This window comes from Brienomyrus brachyistius, chromosome 8 (assembly GCF_023856365.1).
Source record: "Brienomyrus brachyistius isolate T26 chromosome 8, BBRACH_0.4, whole genome shotgun sequence".
NCBI lineage: Eukaryota > Metazoa > Chordata > Actinopteri > Osteoglossiformes > Mormyridae > Brienomyrus > Brienomyrus brachyistius.
Window position 1 is genome coordinate 19111800 of NC_064540.1, and position 22849 is coordinate 19134648.

General features: G+C 45.0%; 1 protein-coding gene across 2 annotated transcripts in view; it reads right to left on the bottom strand.

Annotated features, from left to right (window-relative positions):
- LOC125747266 (metabotropic glutamate receptor 4-like) overlaps positions 1-22849 on the bottom strand; it is a 398550-nt gene that overhangs the window by 30672 nt on the left and 345029 nt on the right. For both annotated transcript variants that reach the window (XM_049022267.1, XM_049022266.1), the window contains 2 exons: positions 11993-12193; positions 508-644 (listed from right to left, as the gene is read on the bottom strand). In XM_049022267.1, the coding sequence (XP_048878224.1) occupies positions 508-644; positions 11993-12193 (338 nt within the window). The remainder of the gene's footprint in view (positions 1-507; positions 645-11992; positions 12194-22849) is intronic.

The window sequence follows — 22849 nt, forward strand, 5'->3', positions numbered from 1 at the left end:
GCAGTCCCAACCAGGCAGAGTGGATAACTGGCACCTCTAAACTGTATGTCTGTGAGTGTGAGCATGGACCTCACTGCCAGGCTCAATGCTGCCTAATATAGTCTCCAGGATTGTATTGTTAACCTCTCGAGTGGTTAGAAGATGGATGGATGGATGGATGGATATGCAATGTGGGCAGCATGATGGCTCAGTGGGTAGCACTATACTGTACCTATCCAGGGATGTGAGTTCAAACCTTGTCCATAGTGTTTGCATGTTCTTAATTTGTCCAAGTTTTCTCTGGGTATTTGTCCCCCCACCAGTTCACTGACATGCAGTGAGGTGTATTGGTGTCCTGAAACGGCCCATCGGATGTGAGCGTGCCCTGCTGCCCCTGCAGTGGATCGGTATACCATCCAGGGAATCAGCGACCCTGTTACAGCCTCACTATAACCCTGGAAGCCTGATGGATCATACTGTGTATTAGTGCCTGCCTGTTTGTTAGTCCACTGAAAAACAAGTACTTACATTTAAATGAAGCTGGTCGGTCCAGTGGCCAATGATCTTGTATTCAGCTGTGTTGTTTTTGATCTGATACTGGTAGATCTCGTAGCGTCCGGGAGCGTCTCCATTTTCATTGAAGAGCACTGGATTGCCGGCGATGCCTGCAGGAAGAGGCGAGGAAGAAGAGAGGCTCTGAACCGATCTATTATATTCATCAGTAATGGCATCGCTTATCCTTCTCCAATGGCTCTAAATAGAGCAAATAAGCAGATGCATTCTTTTTACGTAACTGAGTTGCCCGCATTTATCAAAACACTCTATTATGTCTATGACAGTGTTATTGGTAGTATTGTTCATTGTTGACAACACGATAGCGGCAATTACACCAAAGTTATTACCTTTTTCGCAATAACTCTGATGCGACTCTCGGAAAGCGCATTACGGCACCTAACCTTGGGGACGCCTCCAAGCTACGTCATAGTCTGCTGGTTAAGGGATTGAGTCTGTCACTGGAATGTTGCAAGTTCCATTATAGCAGGTGTTGTTTGCTACTGGCGATTGTAATTAACCTGCACAACTCATGCTGGTTTAAAGAGGGCCGCATAACTGGGCCAATCGCAGTGTTTTTTGGAGAGCAGTCCTATTTATAGTCTTTATATCTGTACAGATTGCAGAGAATCTGATCGCATGTCAGATGCAGTAAGTGTTATTGGCAGTCGTACAATCTGTCAGGCTTAAAAATGTTTCAAATGTTGCCTCTTGGTTGAGTATTCCTGCTAGTCATAAAACATATTGCAGTTATTAAAAGTGTTTTGTATTTTCCTGAGAGAACAAGGTGTTAATAAGGTGCAGGATTTTTCTAGTTTCTTAAATTAAAGCAAACAGTTTGTTTAAATTTACGAGTATATACACTGACTGAAGAGGTTTTTAGATACAACTGCTTGTTGATTCAAACAGCCTACACCACTAAACTTCAAATCCTAACTGCGGAACAGTATAAGTATCAGACAGATGGGGTCAAGAGTTTCAGGTACTATGCATGGGCACGGCTAAGACAAGTGATCTGGGCGATTCTCAGCATGGCGAAGTAAGCAGCTGCTGGTGCCACACATGGCAGATTTAGAAACTCAAAAATAGCCACCATCCTGAGATTTCCATGCATTACAGCCTAGAGCTTATAGAGAATGGAGTGATGAACAAGAACAGCCCGTCAATGGCATTTCTCTAGCCAGAAACAGCTTGTCAATGAGACAGATCAGACTAGAATAGCCGGACTCGCTAAAGTGAACAGGTAGGTCACAAGTGATGTAGAACAGCTCAGTACAACAGCAGCATTCAGAAAGGCCTCTCTGAGCACAGAATTCATCTATACATCAAGCACCTAGAGAGGCAAATGTTGGAGCGGTTTCAAGGGCACAGAATGCTAACAAAGGCTAGTTTGTGCCATTATTGAAAATAGAAAAAATAGGCAACAATATATCCTTTGTACAAACAGGTTGAGTGAGAAAATGTCTGGCAATATATAAATTATCTTGGATGAGTTCAGTATCAATGCACATTTAAAAACGAACGGGTTAGCAAACAGTATATGGGTGGCATGGTGACTTAGGAGGTAACGTAACATCTGCAGGTTGGGGGTTTGAGTCCCACCTCAGCTCTGTGTACACACACACAAGTGGAGCACGTTCCCCTGCTTTCCGATAGCCTGGCATCCCATTCAGGAAGGTCCTCTGTCTTCTGATAGCCTGGCATCCCATCGAGGAGGGTCCTCTGCTTTTTGATAGCCTGGCATCCCATTGAGGATGTCCATCTGCCTTTGATATGCTCCAGGCCCCCTCTGTGTGACCCTCATTAGGGTGAGTGGTTGGATGGATTGAGAATAGATTAAAATATACTAACAGGATAATTCAAAGCATTTTATGAACTTGAGAAATCTGTCAGTACTAATGAGAAGTCAAAAAGTTGCTGTGCGATAGATGAAGAAATCAAATGTTTTACCGGAAGTTTCACAATGAAATAGAGGATTGTGAGGATTTGAGCTCTTGGTACAGAAGACCTGAAAGTAATGCAAGAAAAATGGGCCAAATAAATGTGGTGGTTTCTCTTTAGCGGTAAGTAAATATTCATTGTACAAGCAAAAGTATTGTGGCATGGTGGTGTAGTACTGTGCTTAGCACTGTTTCTTCACACCTCTGGGATGAGGATTCGAGTCTCCACCATGGCTCAATGTGCGTGGAGTTTGCATGTTCTCCCTGAATCATTGTGGGGTTTCCTCTATGTACTCTGGTTTCACCTAACAGTCCAAAAACATGCTGCAGTCAATTGGAGTTACCAAATTGCCCATAGGTGTGTCTGTGTGAGATATTGGCTGTGATGGATCGGTGCCCCATCCTGGGTTATTCCCTGCCTTGTGCCCATAGACTCCGGATCTCTTCCAACCCTGAATATGACAAGCAGGTACATGCTGATAATGGGTGTAAAAATAACACCAATAGCATTGCCTTCAAATAATGACTTGAACTACAAATGCTTATTAAAAAAAAAATCTCAAGTATGCAAACAGAGAGCAGTTTTAGTTCCTGAATTTAGAGATTCTGTGATCATTACTGCTGAGTGTTAAGGACGGATGCTCAGATTCTGGCAGGAGCTGCCCCCACAGAGGAGGCTCTCAAGCTGCCGTGTCGCACTAGGTTTCCGGACGTGTCTTTCAGAAGTGCGGGGAGAGCCGTCTTGACAGCTGAGTGCAGGATATGCTCACTCCGCATGCTGTTGATCTTGCAAATTAAATTTCACGCCCTGCTTTTAGATCTGCTTGTTGAGCCGTAGTCGTTTGCCCCCTAACACCTGCTTCCCAAGATCTGCCACTCCTGGCCAAATCAAGCCCTGCCATCTATTCCTCCATTATCCCAGCATGCATCTGGGAAGCATGCCAAGAACGAAGAGGGGCAAAGGGAGTGGAACATGGGTGATCCGAGAAACATATGGGGGGAGCGTAAAAGGCTATGCTCCCTGAGAAACAGGTTTCTGTGCTGGGGAGGCTCAGCGTCTGTCAGATGGGGGGAGCGCAGACATTCCCAGCATATGAGAGTTCAGATGACCACTTGGGCCTTTAACCAATCAAAGAGCACAGGCCTAGAAGCACGCCACTGCAGCCCTTCCAAAGTTGTCCTGTATGTCTCTATGGTTAGGAAGCCCATTGTTTTATACCCCCAACCCCAAATAATGTCCCTGTTCCATCCTAGAAACCCTCTATCTCATCGTCTCCCTCAGGGCCTTACAGCATCTTGGTTGATCCCATCGCTTTAGAGAAATCCAGCCACACCGGGCGGATTAGGGAGGCCTGACTGCTGTGATTACCCTTCGCTTTATTCAGGTGAATGTGCACTGTGCTGTCAAAGACCAGTTATTCTATTCATTTTAATGTCAATGATTCATCCTATATCCCTCCATTTATGACCTCGTAATCTCAGAAATTCATAAAAATGTTGTTTAACTACACTGGTCAACTAAGATTTTCGTCACAGAACACCGGAGGGGTGTCTGTTCTGTACCTTTTTTTATACCGATTTCAGAAACTGATTTGTGAATTTTGCTATCATCCATAATTTGTGGGCAGTGGTGGCTTAATGGTTAGAGACGTGCATTTGTAATTAAAAGATTGCAAGTTTGAATCTCCCAACCAGCATGGCACCACTGAGGTACCCTGAGCAAAGTATCGCTCTGAGGCCAAGTACAGCAGAAAATCATACACTTCTACCTTTTAGATGAGTTACTTCCACCATATACTATAAATACACGTTTTGCATGAAGTTTAATGGTGTATTACTCAAAATCTTTGTGTGATAAGGGAATTCCAATTGGATATCTGAATTCAGCACAAACCATAAAATTCACCTATTTTGATTCACATAACAGAGAGACAGCAAAAATTTGTTGATCAGCGCTATTAGTCCATACCCTTACCGTCCCATTCCCAGGGTCCCTGCCTTCTGCCTTTTGGAATCATAGTGACACTGTGCCTGAAAGTTATAGGGGATGGAACAGTGGGGGGACCATCTTTACATCTATTCAAACCAGCATCAATCTGACTTTTCCCCATTAATCAGTGAATGACATTCTGAAATAGAACTGCTTCTGTTCAGCAAAGGCAAATGTACTACGGAGGTGCTGTAGCCTGTAGTCATATAAGCACTAATCACATTCAGTGATCTATCTCATCAGGAGAGTGCTACGCTAATATGCTAATTGAATTTTACATGTGCCAATTTTACATGTGTCATTGGGGGTCATGCGGCCAATCCCAGGCTGCCGAGGGAACAAGGAATCAGAATCTCTCCTAAAGTCACCCCAGTATTTACAGCAACAATATAATGACCCCATGCATTTGTTGACTCAACCACTAGAAAACTGTGTTAGCTAATCAATATCTCATAAAGTTATGTAACTAATTAAGGTAATTAAATGAGCTGGTGGTGAAAGGTAATGAATACATGGAATGGCTGAGGTGCCCCTGAGGAGAGGTTTGGGAACTGAAGCAGTGTTCATCTAGCCATCCAACTAGATATCAGTAACTTTATTCTCCATTTTTCATTGTGTTACTGTTCAGTTGCATGTAAATTGCATTTGTTTCTGAGAGAATACACACTATCTACCCAGAGACACAGCATAACTGTCTTTGATGGCCTAAGACTTTGCACTCACATATAATTTTTTCCCTCTGAGTGCCAAATGCACGCGGAAGCTCCCTTTTTTGCTTGGCATTCGTGCAGCATTGTGATTATTCCATGGAGGTCACTCCCACGGAGCCAGAGTGCACACGATTGCGACTCTTTCCCAGGCCACTGGTCAGACATCCTGCCGTGTTCCTTTCGGGGTTGTCGGAAAGTGTCGGGACCGTAATTGCACAGCGGGTACTTGAGAGGTCGTCACTTTGGGCTGCTGCGGAAGAGTTTCCCACTTAATTTTCACTCAGCTGTCCCATTTTCTCGGCGGACTGTCTTAACGTCAAAACAGCCCACCGAACTTTCACATCGCAATCTCGCACAATCATACTTGAGGGGTACATTTAGCCAACCGGATGGTTGAAGCAAATTTCAAGGGGAGTAATTTTACTACCTGGCTAGGTGCCTGTTCAATAATACAATTTATTTTGAGGGGTTTCAACCCTGTTATTTTACTGCCTGATTACATGCCTGCTGGGACCAGCAACCCTACCAAACACACATTTATTCAATCCCTGCTAATTGAATGAACGTGGAAAAAACATGACACATGCATAGACACCGACACGTTAACAACCAATATTAGGAGGAAGAATCATTTATACTGCACATTTGGAACAATATTAATGTTTCAGCATTCAACATGTGCGTCAATTCGCCTGTTTTCTGATTCACCATGTCTACGAATGAGGCTTAATTTCGGGCTGCTCCACCTACCCAGTATTCCGGGTCGATATTCCCCCCAAAAACCATCCCCTTGACTCAGCTGAGGCGAGATCTCATGACTTTGGTTTCTATGGCAAACGGTTTCTGGAAGAAGCCACTTTGACAAATCTGCACAGGAGAAGAGCGATCCTCTTCAAAGGAGACCCAGCACTCGCTGGTATTTTCAGCCACCGCTGACGTCGTCGATGCGAGTTCTGAGCTGGCGCCGAAGCACACTTCTCAGATATTCGGGCCGGCGCCAGTGTCATCACCTAAAAAGCTTCAGTCTGCCATTAAGGCCGCCGGAATAGACATTGAGTGAGGCAGAGATTCTTTGATATCCGGGCAAAAAAAAAAGAGAGAAGTTTCTGGAAAATTACAAGGTCTCCAGCGTAGGTACTGAAATTATATGTCAGAGAAGCCATCAGCATCTCCACTCAGGGATCCCTCTGATCTCTGTATGAGAAAGTGTCGCTTTGACTCACTTACAAATAAGCCACTTTTTTTTGTTTTTTTAAAAAAAAAAAAAGCTTCTCCATGCTAAGAATAAGCCTCGTATTTATTCTGAAACAATCACCAAAGAAATACTAATATTTTAGGGTCTTAGTGACCCACCTGGTATACAGTCATGGATTTATGCAAATATTTTTATGCTCAGATTCTCCCACATTGCCTTTAGCCAGCCATGAACAGACAGCTAACAATCCAACTAAATTATTATAATCAAAATCATGGGATGCTACTTATGTCCATTACATAGAAAGAGGACAACTGGTAAGGGGAACCAGGACTCATTAATGATGGGGAATCGACAGACTGGTTTCAAAATGGACTAGGGACACGCTCAGGTAAGTGTGGAATTTCTGTGGATTTCAATGACCTGGTTTCTGTGATAAATTCATATCAGTCTCCAAAGAAATACATGTAAGCATTCGTTAGCAGACTGCCTGTCTACCTAATGCCAATTTCACTGTTCTGTTCGGCCCCAGCAAGAATTGGCGCACCGTAGGCACAATTATCCATTTGTAAGTAGAGGAAAAGGGCCACACAGACAGCCAGGCTGAGCAAAGCTTGAATCCCGACTGATCGGTTTTAGTTTGTTGTCTGTGACAAAGCGCTTTTCTGAAGAATGGAGTAATGTATTGAAAAATGAAGAGGTAACAAGTTCTGTACGGGCCTGAAATTAAAATCAGATCCTGGTCCGTACCCGAGACATTGAGACCGAACTCAACCCAGCCCAAACAGTACTACCAAATCTAAATCCTGAATCCGACCCAAGCTCAACATTGTGGAAATATTAGCCAGACACGTAATACACAGAAGAAAATGAAAATGTTTAAAAAGCAGAACCCGACCCGAGCCTGCAATGACCTGCATCTGGCCTGAAACCCGATAGTCTGTCAGGAACCGTCAGGCCCGAGTTGAGTTGCAGACTTCTAAAGAGGACACATTTTTCTGAAATGATTGATAGGACCATATTCCCGCCAAACGGGCGTTGCTGGGGGGAAGGGGGGGGGGTTCTAACCCTAACCCTAACCCCCAAGTTGCGTTTGCGAGGTGTCGGCCAAAACAAGACTCCATCCCCCTCGAGAAATGACCTTTGAACCCCTGCACAGGACCCTGTGATTTCCATAAAAATGTATTTTGTTGCCCATGTAGACCTCTTTCCCCACGGCCCATGTAGACCTCTTTCCCCATGGCCCATGTAGACCTCTTTCCCCACGGCCCATGTAGACCTCTTTCCTCACGGCTCAAGGGTAAATCCAGACCACAATATGAAAAAGCTCCCCCACAATATCATTATTTAATACCTAGGAAGGCAACGTCACCCTAACACGGCAGTGTGTGTGTGTGTGTGTATATGTGTGTGTGTGGGGGGGTGATTCTGTACCTCATTACAGGTACATTACACTAGCTGCTGGATGTGCATGAATTGGACAGGACGACGTGAATTCTGGGGAACAACAGTATTCTGTTCAAGCATCGGGGAAGTCTCAGGAGAGACAGTGCTCCATGTTGTTCCTCATAATTACACCTTTCTTCTATGCCGCCACTAATTTTATGAGAGACATTTTGAAGCTGGGGATGAAAGAGGAAGACAGAAACCTGGAAATGAAAGATGGCTTTGAGCCCAGAAAAAGATGGGAAAAAACATAAACATTTGTTTACCTCACTATAATAACCTGTTACTGGGGATTACCACAAATGAAAAAGCTGTTCATTCCGTCTTGTTGTTGGATATTTGATTAGCTTAGTTCAGCTAAATGGTATCAAAATGAGCACAGCAAGAAAACATGCCCTCACAACCTGTGCAACAATGTCAATGAAGCCACACTCTGCACTGAGAGGGTGATGGATTCATTAGCATCATACGCCATACACCTCACAATTCCCCAGAGCCAAATAAGCCTTAAGAAGATGAGATTTACCTAAACGTTGCGAATATTTCAATGTAAGGAGCTAGCAGCTGACCTAGTTTTTGGGGATACTGAGGATAGGCAAAGGTGTGTTGATGTATTGTCAGCAAAAAGGGAATGAAAAAAGAAGAAAGAAAGAAAGAAAGAAAGAAAGAAAGAAAGAAAAAGATTGATTAATGGAAGAGATCAGTCTCCTGACATGGTGTGTCAGTGTCCTAATGGAGCAGGTCAGCCTACTGACACAGTAGATCAACATCCTAATAGAGAAGATCAGACTCCTGACATGGTGTGTCAGTGTCCTAGTGGAGAAGGTCAGCCTGCTGACGCGGTGTGTCAGTGTCCTAATGGAGCAGGTCAGCCTACTGACACAGTAGGTCAACATCCTAATGGAGAAGATCAGACTCCTGACATGGTGTGTCAGTGTTCTAATGGAGAATGTCAGCCTGCTGACATGGTGTGTCAGTGTCCTAGTGGAGAAGGTCAGCCTGCTGACATGGTGTGTCATTGTCCTAATGGAGAAGGTCAGCCTCCTGACATGGTGTGTCATTGTCCTAATGGAGAAGGTCAGCCTGGTGACATGGTGTGTCAGAGTCCTAATGGAGAATGTCAGCCTGCTGACATGGTGTGTCATTGTCGTAATGGAGAAGGTCAGCCTGCTGACACGGTGTGTCAGAGTCCTAATGGAGAAGGTCAGCCTGCTGACACGGTGTGTCATTGTCCTAATGGAGAAGGTCATCCTGTTGACACGGTGTGTCAGAGTCCTAATGGAGAAGGTCAGCCTGCTGACACGGTGTGTCATTGTCCTAATGGAGAAGGTCAGCCTGCTGACACGGTGTGTCAGAGTCCTAATGGAGAAGGTCAGCCTGCTGACACGGTGTGTCATTGTCCTAATGGAGAAGGTCATCCTGCTGACACGGTGTGTCAGAGTCCTAATGGAGAAGGTCAGCCTGCTCACATGGTGCGTCATTGTCCTAATGGAGAAGGTCAGCCTGCTGACACGGTGTGTCATTGTCCTAATGGAGAAGGTCAGCCTCCTGACATGGTGTGTCAGTGTCCTAATGAAGAAGGTCAGCCTGCTGACATGGTGAGTCAGAGTCCTAATGGAGAAGGTCAGCCTGCTGACACGGTGTGTCAGAGTCCTAATGGAGAAGGTCAGCCTACTGACACGGTGTGTCATTGTCCTAATGGAGAAGGTCAGCCTGCTGACACGGTGTGTCATTGTCCTAATGGAGAAGGTCAGCCTCCTGACATGGTGTGTCAGTGTCCTAATGAAGAAGGTCAGCCTGCTGACATGGTGTGTCAGCGTCCTAATGGAGAAGGTCAGCCTGCTGACACGGTGTGTCAGAGTCCTAATGGAGAAGGTCAGCCTGCTGACACGGTGTGTCAGAGTCCTAATGGAGAAGGTCAGCCTGCTGACACGGTGTGTCATTGTCCTAATGGAGAAGGTCAGCCTGCTGACACGGTGTGTCATTGTCCTAATGGAGAAGGTCAGCCTGCTGACACGGTGTGTCATTGTCCTAATGGAGAAGGTCAGCCTGCTGACACGGTGTGTCAGAGTCCTAATGGAGAAGGTCAGCCTGCTGACACGGTGTGTCATTGTCCTAATGGAGAAGGTCAGCCTGCTGACACGGTGTGTCATTGTCCTAATGGAGAAGGTCAGCCTGCTGACACGGTGTGTCAGAGTCCTAATGGATCACCCCCCTCAATATGCTCCCACATGACCTGGCACCCACACTCCTATCATTAACACTAGGCAGGGTGGAGGAGGGCAGAATGCTTTTCACGTGATTCGACGTGGCACCCTGTGTTCTGGCCTTCGCTCTGCCTAATTATACCATGCATGTCGTCGTGGGCAGGTTATCATTAGCAAGCCGCTCCGAAACAAAGGGGAAGAGTGGGGAAAATGACAGAACAACCCCATTCTCTCCCCCTCTCCCATCCCCAGCCCCAGGGAAAACTACCGACGGCCAGGACAACTGCACAACAAACACACCATCATGACACCAAAACGGCCTGAGAGGACACAGGCCTCTTTCATGCAAAAATGATCTTTCGTTCGATTTTGCATTTTAAGTACACCTTTCCCTGAAACGGGGCTGCAGATTCAGGAAATCACCAGGGAATACAGTCCGGTACACTGGTCATGTGGGGGCAGCAAAGAGAAGAGAGCAGGGGTTAGCTTAGAGCAGTGATTCTCAATGTCGGTCCTCGGGCCCCACTGCCCTGCTTCCCTGCCCCACACACAAGTTCCAGCTGTCTTTTAGCTTCTGATTGACTGAACACACCTGATCCAGGTAATCAGCAGTGTGTAGGGCAGGGATAGATGGGAAACAAGCAGGGCAGTGGGGACTGAGGACCGAGTTTGAGAACCACTGGCTTAGAGGAACGAGGCCAGACAGACAGATAAACGTTAAAAATTCTCAAGAGAAACAGGAAAGAAGCTACATGGTCTGGACCAATCACCATGGGGGGGGGGTATTAACCGAGCCAATAAGGAAACAGCTGTCACACTTGCACATGGAAGGGGCCTCTGATCTCATCGTGGTCATGGCCGGCTCAGCAAGATTTCCGCTTTGGAGCATGTTTCTGATGGCAGACACTGGGGCTAAGTGGGAGACGGCGGGGGCTGACCGAGGGAATTCTGCCAACTTCCAGTTCAAAGACATGGTACAGAGACGGGTGGCTAGAGAAGGATAGTTGTAAATCCGCTGGGACGGCAAGCCTTTGTGGAGGTGGAGGGGGTGTGATCTGTCATTGCCCCCGGCATTAATACGGCCTGGATAGCCTGAGCTTCAATGGGGTTGCCTTAGGGATATCCCATTGAGTTCTCTGTGCTCCCCCTACTGGTGAACATTCATTTGTGATGATATCTGCCCCACCTGAAAAGCTTCCTTACATTACCAGCACTTTTTTACATTAAAAGCCACATGCAACTCAAAGAATATCTATCCCCCAATTTAAATAAAAATAAACACTTGCCTAATGTATGCCTGCGTTTCATTTAAAAATATCTGGGACAAATTTGAACAGGTTTCAAATGTAAGGATGATGCTTCTAAAGTCTTTCATTAGGCAAATGGACGTCGCAGTCGCACTTCTTGCTTACCACTGAGCAAATAACAATGTTAATGTCTTTATTCATGAAATTTGACGTTTAACATGCATGTATTGGATATTCAAATTTATTCAAGTAAACAAATCTTAACTTTCTATTGAAAGTGACAATTTCTGTGTTTCCTCAAAATAAAAAAATCCGCTATTTTTAATGTCTTATATAGTTATATAAATTGCACAGCTACATGTTATCTGGGATGATTATAGTTGACACTGTCCATTGTTTTTGGCTAAGCGTTATGTAATAAGACTGTTTGAGGAATCATTTATCAGTTTTTTCAAGATCTGTTACAGATGGGGTGACGCCCCCAGGTCTGTCTGTCTTGCCCCCCGCCCCAGGTCTGTGTCTGCTGCACCCCTTCAAGTCTGTACGTGTGCTCCTCCCCCCAATCTGTATGTGTGTGCTCACTCCCTCCCCCCCCAGGTGTCCCCAGGTGTGTTTGTGGGCCTTCCCTGCAGGTGTGTGTGTGGTGTCTCCCCCTCCCAAAGTGTGTGAGTGTTCCTCACCAGTGCAACCCCCAGCACCCTGCCCCCCCCCCCAGCGAGCACTCACCTGCAAAGCTGATGTTGCGAATGTACTTGAGCAGCATGGTCCCATTGATGGGGTCCATCCGGGGACACAGGCCCACCTTGCCTGGGCACAGGTCCCGGTGCATGTTATGCAGGGCGTGCGCCATGGTATAGACGGCGTCGATCACAAACTGCACCTTCCCCTCTTGCTCGTACGACGAGTCCTTGCCAATCCGCTCGTGGTCTAGGTGGGGGGGGGGGGGGGGTAGAAGGCCAGACAGTTAAACTCCTCGTTCTGGGGAAAGATCTCACAGGAAATAGTGCGTCACTGTGAAGTGTCCATCTGGGCATCCGGCTGAAGCCTGTGACAGCACTTAGCTGTGAGCTGGAGGTTTATTAGGAAATTTCCTCTTTCAGGAGCAGAGATGGAAGATACTTAATTGTCAAAATGGGAATGCTTGAGTAATCAGGGTGCAACGTGGCAGCTAAATATCAACAAGATGAAGCAGAGAGGTAGGCCAGAACTGCAGAGGGTAGTTTCATGGGTGTTTGTTGGGGTCTTGATACATCCCCAAGATCATTTCATGGGTCAACAGCTCTAGAATCAAATGGGATCTTCTTTCGAATGATCGTTACTGAATATGCGGCAAGCTGAACTGTGCAGCTCATTGACATTGATTCCATATTATGGCATCACAGAGAATCACAGAGCATGACTAACCCAGGGCAGCGCAGTGGTTCAATGAACAAAGTCAGAGCCTCATTCCTGCATGGTTTTCGTTCGGTTCCCACCGCAGTTGTTTGTGTGTAACTTGTGTTTCTGTCTGTGTTGATGCAGATTTCCTCCTGTAGGCCAAAAACCTGCAGTGCAGGAGAAATGGAGTCTCCAAATTGCATTCGATTTTGTCTGCACGCACATCCTGTACTTCCTGAGATGAACCGGAGAAGCGCTTATGAAAGATGGATGGGTGACTAACATAACCGCAGCAGCTGTTCACACGCAAAAAAACAAAAACTGTTTGGACATTAACAACAAATTTAAAATCATTTTGTTTTCTGAGTGCGATAATTAACGTCAACAGATCTGACACTTCGCGGTGATGCCTGTTTGTTTTAAAAACAATCTGTCGGGCCGCAGCCGATGTCGTTTCCGCGGTTAGCGGTTGGGAAACAGCTTGTCCGTGACACTGTATCTGTGAAAAACAAGCCTCTGGCAGGCTGTTGCACGACCACTGCCGTGGGATCTGCCTCCCAGGCTGTCGCAGCCTGCAGTACTCTGACGGCCTACAATTCTTAAAGCATCCAGGATGCCTAAGAGCTGTTGCTAGGCTCCGCCTGCAGTCCAAACACACACGTTTAGAACATCATGCTTCTAAATACGTCCGTGGAATACGACCGCGTGTGCATGGCCTGTGATGCTCTGGTATCCCATCCATACCTGCCAACGCTGCCTATTTGTTCATATTTGTATACAGTATATGTGTGGTGCCATGGGGGGGGGGGGCAGGGCAAGGAACACAGTATGTCAATGCACTCTGTACTTCTGCATGGATGTACTGACAATAAAAATCTCATGAGTCTTGATTTCCGCACAAATGTCCTTCAACCATCCGTTCAACCATTCGTCCATCTGTTTTCTTGATAAACTCCCGATTTTCCAAATCCCCACGCCCCCCCCCGTTCTAGCAAATATAATTAGTGGGGACTCCACCCCTCCCCCACCACCACATATATGTAATATGCATCCAGGGCACTGTATAACTCGCCCCTGTGTTACCTAGGATAGACTTGAAGCTTTTCCACAACTCCAAATAAGATTAGTGGTTCAAAGATAGATTGATGGGTAAGATCTATGTAATATTTTTTTATTCTAAAAATAGAACAGAATATCTAACTACTTCCTGTATGCTGGTCTGTGAATTAAAAGTGTTTCTGTATGTGTGTGTGCTCGCTTACCTTGTGGGAACCAAATGCCCCCTCAACATGATGAATACCCCTTTTTTTACTGTATGGGGACCAGTTTCCGTTTCCCCCCATGGGAAATCTTTATTTTATAAAAATCTGCGACTGCAATGAAAAAACTAAAAATGTACTCTTGTATTTTCTTTGGTTACTTATCGTTATGTTAGGGCAGGGTGGGGGTTAAGGTTGTCATAGTTAGCGTTAGCATTTTTCCCATAGAAATGAATGAGCGGTCCCCATAAAGATATGATTACACGACTGTGTGTGTGTGTGGATTATGTTTATATCACATTGTGGGGACCAAATGTCCTGGCGCACAGCATTCAGGAAATGACATTCCCTGATGCGGCTCCTCATTACCTTATGATTGCATGAATTACAGCTGCAGACGCAGTGTCAATAAAAGAGCCTCAAAATAAGTTGGCCGGAAAATGGTTCTGTCCAGATAAAAAGCCCGCCTGGGAAAAGCCAGCGTTTTAATGATGAAGACCCAAACTGTGTACCTCCGTAACATAAGAACACTAATATTTGGCCTGATACTCATTTGACTGCAGCTGCACGGTTAATAACTCCCTCACTTCTTATCGTCACACTGCAGGTGAATGACTGACACTATAATATATTTCTTTTAACATTTACAGCTGCTTTATTAAAGCAGAATCACATGGTTTCCAGGTTTGCATGGATACACAAAGTTAAATTGCCCTGTTTTTAACAGCACATCAAGCCCCATTGCGGATATGATGCCTCATAGTCACCAGCCTCCATCCCTGCCTGTTATGCATCTCAATGGCAGCACACAGGCATTTCCGCCAGTGTTACTGCAGGACCCCGGGCTCATCTTTCTTCCTTCACTTTACTGCTGTCCTAAGTCACATGACCCATGTCCCCCCCCCCCCCCCCCCCCACACCACTCTCCTAGCTGTCTATGTCACGCCATTGGCTGCTTCTGTCAATGGTTTGCAGTGCTGCCACCTTCAAACCACAATTCCCGATGCAGCATAAATCCGCAAAGTCCTTCTCTACCCGCTTGTATATGAACTATTTCTAGTGATTTTATCCTTTTGAAGATTGATGTGAGCAGGTGAAGGTCCACCGCCCCATCATAGGCTAAATACTGATGTCAGCACTTCCCAGACAAACACCTCGGAATACTGTTCCTGGCATGTAAAATGTTTCACGTCATTCCAATTTGCCTCCCTGGACTACAGGGTTTTTTACTGCCATTTGACCTGCGTCCTACCGGCCTGTTCCTTTGCTCTCTGGCCTGAGCTTCTCTCGCCTGGTATTGGGTGACCCACTGCAGAAGGTGGAAGAATGGATGAAAACATTGTAACTTGTCTCTTTTTCTTTTACTGTGATTACAGAACATTCCGCACTTAATCGTTAGCACCCTTAAGTAAAGCATCTGTAATATATGCACAACAGCCTATGAAACCAGGGCCAAATGAGACAACGTGGGGTGAGGATTTGGGTGTGCGGGGGAGGGTGCTGGGGTGCACGGAAGGCAGTGAGGCAAAAAGACAAGCCTCACGAAGCGATGTTATCGGTTATGGCAGGTGCACATTAATCAAGGCCGCGCTCATTTCACTGTTTTTGAAACATGTTAATTACCATGTGAGCTTTCAATTAACACCGCGATTAGGAGGCAGCTGTCCGCTCGTGCAGGGCACGGCTGACAGGTCCACTGCACCCCTACACACTGCCATCAACGGGACACCAAGCTTCCTTGGTCAATTTATTGAGAATTTCTTGGCAGTTGTTGCAATCGAAAGCTGAGGCAGGGCACTAAGACTCTGAGGGTGACTTAGCTGATGGGGACAGTCACATGAGAGATACCCAGTTCAGGGATGCTATCAGGACTGATTTTAGCCATCAAGTAAAAGCTTTTTTTTTATTTATTTTTTTAGAAATGGCACTTTGCCATCATAAGTAAGGCAACAGAATAGTTGCCGTTACCAACTGGGCAGACATCTGCATGTGTGGAAGCACCATCCAGAGAAGGTGCTCAGAGTGTAGCTGAAAGTTTTAATGAACCACAATCGGCGAGACTTTCATTTCTGTTTCGTTCCGGATGGACCATGGCTTTCTTCAGAGACCCTCAGCTAGAATTTATCAGCCTTTAATTTCATGGAACAATCGGGCGTGTCTTTTGGGTCTGTTTTCTTATCACTACATCATCACCTGTGATCATGTGGCTAGTGGGGCGGAGGGGGGGCGATATAACCTAAATTTATTATCATGGCATTTTTTCACTTTTTGGACGTGACGGTATTATATCACTGTATTACCTTTTTTCTGTAGGCAAATAACATTACACAGTTGATAAAGAAAGCAAACTTTGGCTAAGATGAATCACCAATAAACGACGTCTATTCATCCAGCATTTTATAAAAAACAAAACATACTGCATTTGAAAACTTTTCAGCTGTACGATTTATAGAAAGCAATGGTCAAGCAGGGTGGTGGTAGTATCATGCAGTTTTGCTGACAGTACTTTACGTCACTACATTGCTCAAAGAGGATGGAATGATGAAGTAGCATTAGATAGATAGATTGGGAATTTTTTGTCATAGTACCAGACTCAAAAAGAGGAACGTAAAAGAAACATAGCATAATAAGTATTTAATGTGACCCTTTGGAGTCTGAGGCCTCTCACCCACTTTCAAAGTAGTCTGACATGCCTTAACATTTTACAGTTTTTCTGAATTGCTAAAACATTTCCTAAAATCTCCTCTCCTTTAATCAAACCACTAAGCATAAACCCTAAAATTCAGGCTAACCTCAAAGAAAATGAAAACACTACCAGTCAAAATAGTTGTTAGCATGTAAATTAGAAACTGTAAGACTATAATAAAAAAAAAAGTACGGTCGTCTACCAAAAATATTTGTATACTGTACAGTTATGACTGATAACTAATATGTTTGCCGTATTCAGTACTCCAGAAAAGCTACTGTAAAGGACAAAGCCAAAAAATAAACAAATGAGAAGCATATTACAGTAAAATATTGTGCAACTGCCAAGCCAGATTCACGGAAAGAAAGAATCCTCTTTGTGAACCATTTGTACTTTGACGTTGAAATTCAGCACTTATTCACCTACAGTATGGCACATATTCTATCTTCTAGTCACTCTTTGGCTTCTTCAAATGTTTAGAAATGTGTGTGAAATGTGTTTTGAGTCATTATGTTTAAATTACTACTGTGTGTTGGCTGCGCTTAACCTCTGTGGCCTGTGTTTTCTATTTTGCATCAAAGTTCACCATAGCGCAAAATGTGTTTTGATGAATGAGAATGTGTTTCGAGTTTCGCAAAAAAGGTGACTGAGATCTGCAAATTGTGGCTAACTAGGTGAGCATGGTTTAAAGTTTTGCCAAGTGACTGATTCAATAAATGACTTTTGGCAATTGGCATGCAGTTTTATTCCCAAAATGATTTTTAATATTTCAGCAATTCAGAAAAACTGTTAAATATTTCATTCTAAACAACATTTATCCCAAAGTGCTACACTTTATTCAGCACCAATAATCTAAGATCATTTTGAATGTGATTATTCTATTTTTTGTTTTTGTTAAAATCTACTTTAAACATACACTTTTCAAAATCCTATTTTCAGTGGTGCTGAAAAATTGTAAAAAATCACATTATAAACATTTCTAGCCAAGACTTTTGAGCTGTGAGGCTTATAGACATAGGGGCTGGCTACACAAAGGTGCATGAGACATTCAAAGAATAGTATGAGGTTTTATTACAGTAGCAGCCACTCTGTTAGGAACATTACGGTTTTTTGGTTGCGGTTCTTAGCTTCGCTGATGTTATTAACACTAACGGCACATTAGTGCAAACAAAGGGCTGCATAAGCTGAACTATGTCTTGCTTGGAGGTTAAAAGAGGTTCGTTGGTATCAGAAACCAGTGGTTCTAGGTTAACTGAACACTTGTGCCTTTTACCATACACTTTGCATGAGGGACGCAGAGCATATATGCTGATTTAGCGAATATGTTCTGCTTTGCTTTTTAATTTGGTACTAATATATATATATATATATATATATATATATATACAGTATATATATATATATACACACACACAGACACACACACACACATATGTGTGTAACCAGGTTACATTTACTATATAAAGACAATTAAGTATCCAGATTACAACTGGATTTTTAAGAAAATAAAATGCACTATTTTTTTTTTGTCGTATAATTAGGCTGTAGACTATTCTGTAGACTGCTCTGTAGACTGCTCTGTAGACTTCTCTGTAGACTGCTCTGTAGACTGCTCGCCGTAATACCAGTAGTGCAAATCCATATCGTAGTGCACAATCACACCGGTAATAGCCTAACTAAGACACTGGTGTACCGCCCACCCCTAGTGACCGGCATTTTCCGCCAGACAGAAGCTGTTGCGTCACATGCGCAGCATGGCCAGTGGGGGGGCGGAAATATTGTCACAGACAGGCTGATGCAGTCAGTCATGGGGCATGGGGCAGAAATGATCACTCGCAGTATCAAAGCCAACCCATATGCTCTCCTGTCCTCCTACACCTTTGTATTTTACTGAGGAGGGGGGCATGTAAAGGTCGGAGGCAGAAAGTACCTGTGGCCCACTTTCCTTTGAGGATCCTCCCCCTTTCTCCTTGCTAGAGATCTTTTCCCGAGGTACCCCCCCCCCCAATGAATTTACTTATTATTTGTTTAGTTATTGTATCTGCCAGATGTCAAAGCCAAAGCAAGTAAGTTTCAGTCTTTGTTTTTCAGATGAAGTTCTGTGAACCTTCTAGAACTGTCTGGGCGAATAAACAACAATTATGGAAATAACTGCCACAACAAAGCTTGCAGGCAGATGTGTCAGGACCATGCTTTCGTAACACGACATGGAAGCGGAGTTATGATAGGACACCCCCCTCCCGCTGATAAAAAAAAAAAGTGTGAGCTGATGGCTGACATCCACAGGCTGTCAAGGAGGGGCGCTAGTCTCTCCCTGGGGGAGATGTTTGCGCGGTATACTGACGATAGCTGAGGAGGACACCCCACCCCTCATTTTTACAGAACTTACTTCAGGTAGACAGAAGCTTCTCACGGCAGGGCCCCAAACATCGTAGATGCTGTTATGAAACAAGCAGCAAGTCTATTTGTATTTTTCATCGGCTCCTAATAGTTGGTAAAAGGCAATAACACCTCCAAGATTATAATTAGTTCACTAGGAAAAAAAAATATTGCAAATAGACAGAAGAGCAGGGTTACACTACGAATATAATCCTACATTTTAGAAGGTTTTTGTTCAAGCTGAGCTCTGTATGTGAGAGTGGGGGGGGGTCCATTATTTGAGCCATGGGGGAGCACAGCAGCTCAAGGCACCCAGCCAAACAAATTATGGTCCAAACTGAACGAATTTCACCTCTTGACGCTGCCTTCATTAGCTGTTTTAACAAGAGTTGGCAAAACCTGTCCCGTTTTCATTGCGTTTTTTTTCCCTCTCTCTCTCATCGCAATACAAGTTGTCTACCACTCCCCCCACCCCCCCCCAGGTCTATCCAGCCGCACATGGGACCATGCTGTAGAACCACTGAACATGAAAACCTCCACAGAACATACATAATAAATACAACACTCTGCATGTCCCTTTGTAAATTAGCACTACGGCGGTAGATGTAGAGGACTCAGTTACCCTACCCTACTGTGATGTTTAAATTTTACGTTTTATTACTCAGTTATGGGTTTTATACCAAACACACAGCAATATATATTATTTATTTCATACAGCAGGACACAGCAGAGAAATGGGGGTTAAGCACCTTGTTTGCTGGTAATCTTCAGGTTGCAGGTTTTAGTACTGAATCACTATATGCTTTAATGTCCAGGGCAGACTACTTGGGAGTTTCTCACATTGACACATGCCTTTTCTGATAACAACCCTTTATGTCCAGGTATTACCATTATACTGTACCCTTCTATTTCTGCAAACGTACAGTAGATCAAAAGTTCTCCTGGCCCTCCAGCAGAAGCGGGGGCTGGCCCAGCTCGCCGTGACGAGCGAGGCTTGCTGTCAAGACCGTGGAAGCGCAATGATAAAAGACAGCGTCCACATGACATAAGCGAAAGCGGGCGTGCTGTCCCGGGTCAGTACTCACATGCGCTTGCTGCTTAATGGATCGTCCCCCACGATCAGAACTGAAGTACTGAGACATAAATGAGGAGGGGGGGCTCTGTCCGATCAAAGAAGATTTGTGAGATGAACCATAGATCTTTTTTTATATTATTTATAAAAATGTTCTGGTGTTGCCTCGATTTCGCACATTGTCCGTCTTCCAGATAGTGCCGGTACAGTAGCATCTCTTCCAACACTTAATTTACTGCCAATATACACAAAGGACTAAAGAAAATGAAATAAGCGTTTTACTATCTGGGCCAATAAGTGGAGGTGTTTTCATTTGCTTTTTGGCTGCACTTTGATGTTTAAGTGTCTTGTCCTTAGTATAGTACAGGCCAGTCCAGGTTTGAGTAATGAACCATCCTTACATCATCCATCCATCTTCCATACCAGGACAAGGTCAGGAACACAAAGCAGGGAATAGCAGAGTTTTGAAGTTTGTGTAGACAGTAAACCCTACCCTCCTTCCACGCCCCCTGGGTCTGTCTCATCCTGTTAGGCTACATCTCCCTGCAAGCCGCGAGATTTTTTTAGGGCTCCACCCACGGTCAAGTAGGGCACATCACTCCATGTGACTGCAGGAACAAAAGGAGAGACACGTCTCATTTAATGAGACGCCGCCAACTCAGGGAGACGTCCTCCAAACACGACCATCCTCCTGCCCCCTGCTACCATCCACTGGTTCTTCCATCCAGCCTACAACCAGATGTCACATTAAGGTCTTCTGGGTAAACAGCTTAACCCAGGTAGAGCGTCAACAGCAATCCAGCAAAATGCACAAAATGTCCTATTAGTAGGGCCCATTTCCAGAGTGTTGGAGATACAGGACCAGCATGGAAACCAGGTTTTCATCATCCCAAAGGAGCCGGGGAAGTTCAGCACAGTTGTATGGTGTGTCTATAATTAATTAATGTCCAATTAATCACATTAAGGACTTCAAAGACAAACCTTCAAGGGCGAACCAGTACGAATCGCAGTACTGCTGATGCTGGGTTCCCGATCGACACACCTCAGAGTTTAACACAACGTACACGGCAGCTTCTTTCATCTGGGAAAATAACCTTCTGCCAGCGTTATTCATGGGCAGCTCGCAGTAAAGGCCGTCTCCGTAACCTCAGCACTGACAGTTAGCGGTAGCGCCATGCATGTTAATCGGGAATGAGACCAACCAGGACACAGGGGCTTTCAAAATGCACTGCAGTGTCACTGCAATACTGCTGCTATTCGTTCCTGTCTCGTCACATACATGTATGTAAAATGTCATATTTCTATAAAAACTAATGCAATCTGGTAGGTCAGCGGCTATAACTGCGGCAGCCTAAACCCTGTTGGTTGTGGGTTTGATTCTCACTCCCAGACTGAGCACTCCAGCTGCCTCCCGTAGTGCACAAGCATGCAGTTAGGTGAATTAGAATCCCTAAACTGCCCGTATGTGAGTCTGCATTGAAATGGCATGGCAGGGTAGCCCCTGCCTTGTGCCCTGTATTTCCAGAGAGACTCTCCAGGCACCGTGTGACTGAAATCTGCTTTACAAACAAGATTTATTAATAAAAAAGTGGTTATGGGCACAGCCTTCAAGTAAATACATATACACAGGTTGGTATCCATATCTTTGAAGGGATGGTCCATTCATATCTATGGGCATAACCCTAATTCCAACAATGACAACCTTAACCCCTACCCAGCCCTAACCTTAACTATAAGTAACCAAACAAAACACAAACACAAGACTTTTGGCAGTTTTTTGATTGCACTCACAGGTCTTTGTGGGGAACTGAGGTCCCCAGAATGTCATATAAACATATTCTACACAGAAACACATGTGCACATATATATATATATATATATATATATATATATATATATATATATATATTAGCAGAGTGATTACTGTATCTTGGTATACACTGACCTGGAGTTTGTTCTTTGCAGTCGGACACCAGCGTCCGCCTCAGGAAAGCTAGACATACTGCTGATACCCTGAGCTGCCCGGACCGACAGACTCTGCCTGCTCCAGAGAGACATGATGGAATTGGGCCCCTCCATCTTTCAAAGAGGATGCAGCAGCGCTTCACCGTCATCAAGCCAGAGCACTGCTGTGGTTTTTCACGTTTTTTACGTTAGTCGTAAATTCCTAAGTCAATTAGGCAGACCTGGTTGTTTCTTAGCATTCGCTAATTATAGTATGCCGTGTTCTAAAATGAAAAAAAGGCCTTGGCACAGGAGGGACTGACTCACGAATGGATGGGCACGCCTTGGCACAGGAGGGACTGACTCACGAATGGATGGGCACGCCTTGGCACGGGAGGGACTGACTCGCGAATGGATAGACACGGTTTGGCACGGGAGGGAGTGACTCACGAATGGATGGGCACACCTTGGCACGGGAGGGACTGACTCACGAATGGATAGACACGCCTTGGCATGGGAGGGACTGACTCGCAAACGGATGGGCACACCTTGGCACGGGAGGGACTGACTCACGAATGGATAGACACGGTTTGGCATGGGAGAGAGTGACTCACGTATGAATGGGCACACCTTGGCACGGGAGGGACTGATTCGCGAATGTATGGGCACGCCTTGGCACGGGAGGGACTGACTCGCGAATGGATGGGCACGCCTTGGCACATTTCAGGATGATTTCTCAAAAGTGGGCAGGGCGGCATTTTTCACGCCGCTTTCATCTGGGCTGGACCAGGTCGGGTCTCCAGGCTGCTGTGCCCCTATGGCTGGGTTCCCGCTCGCTGTCCCGGCTCGGCAGAACATGTCCATGG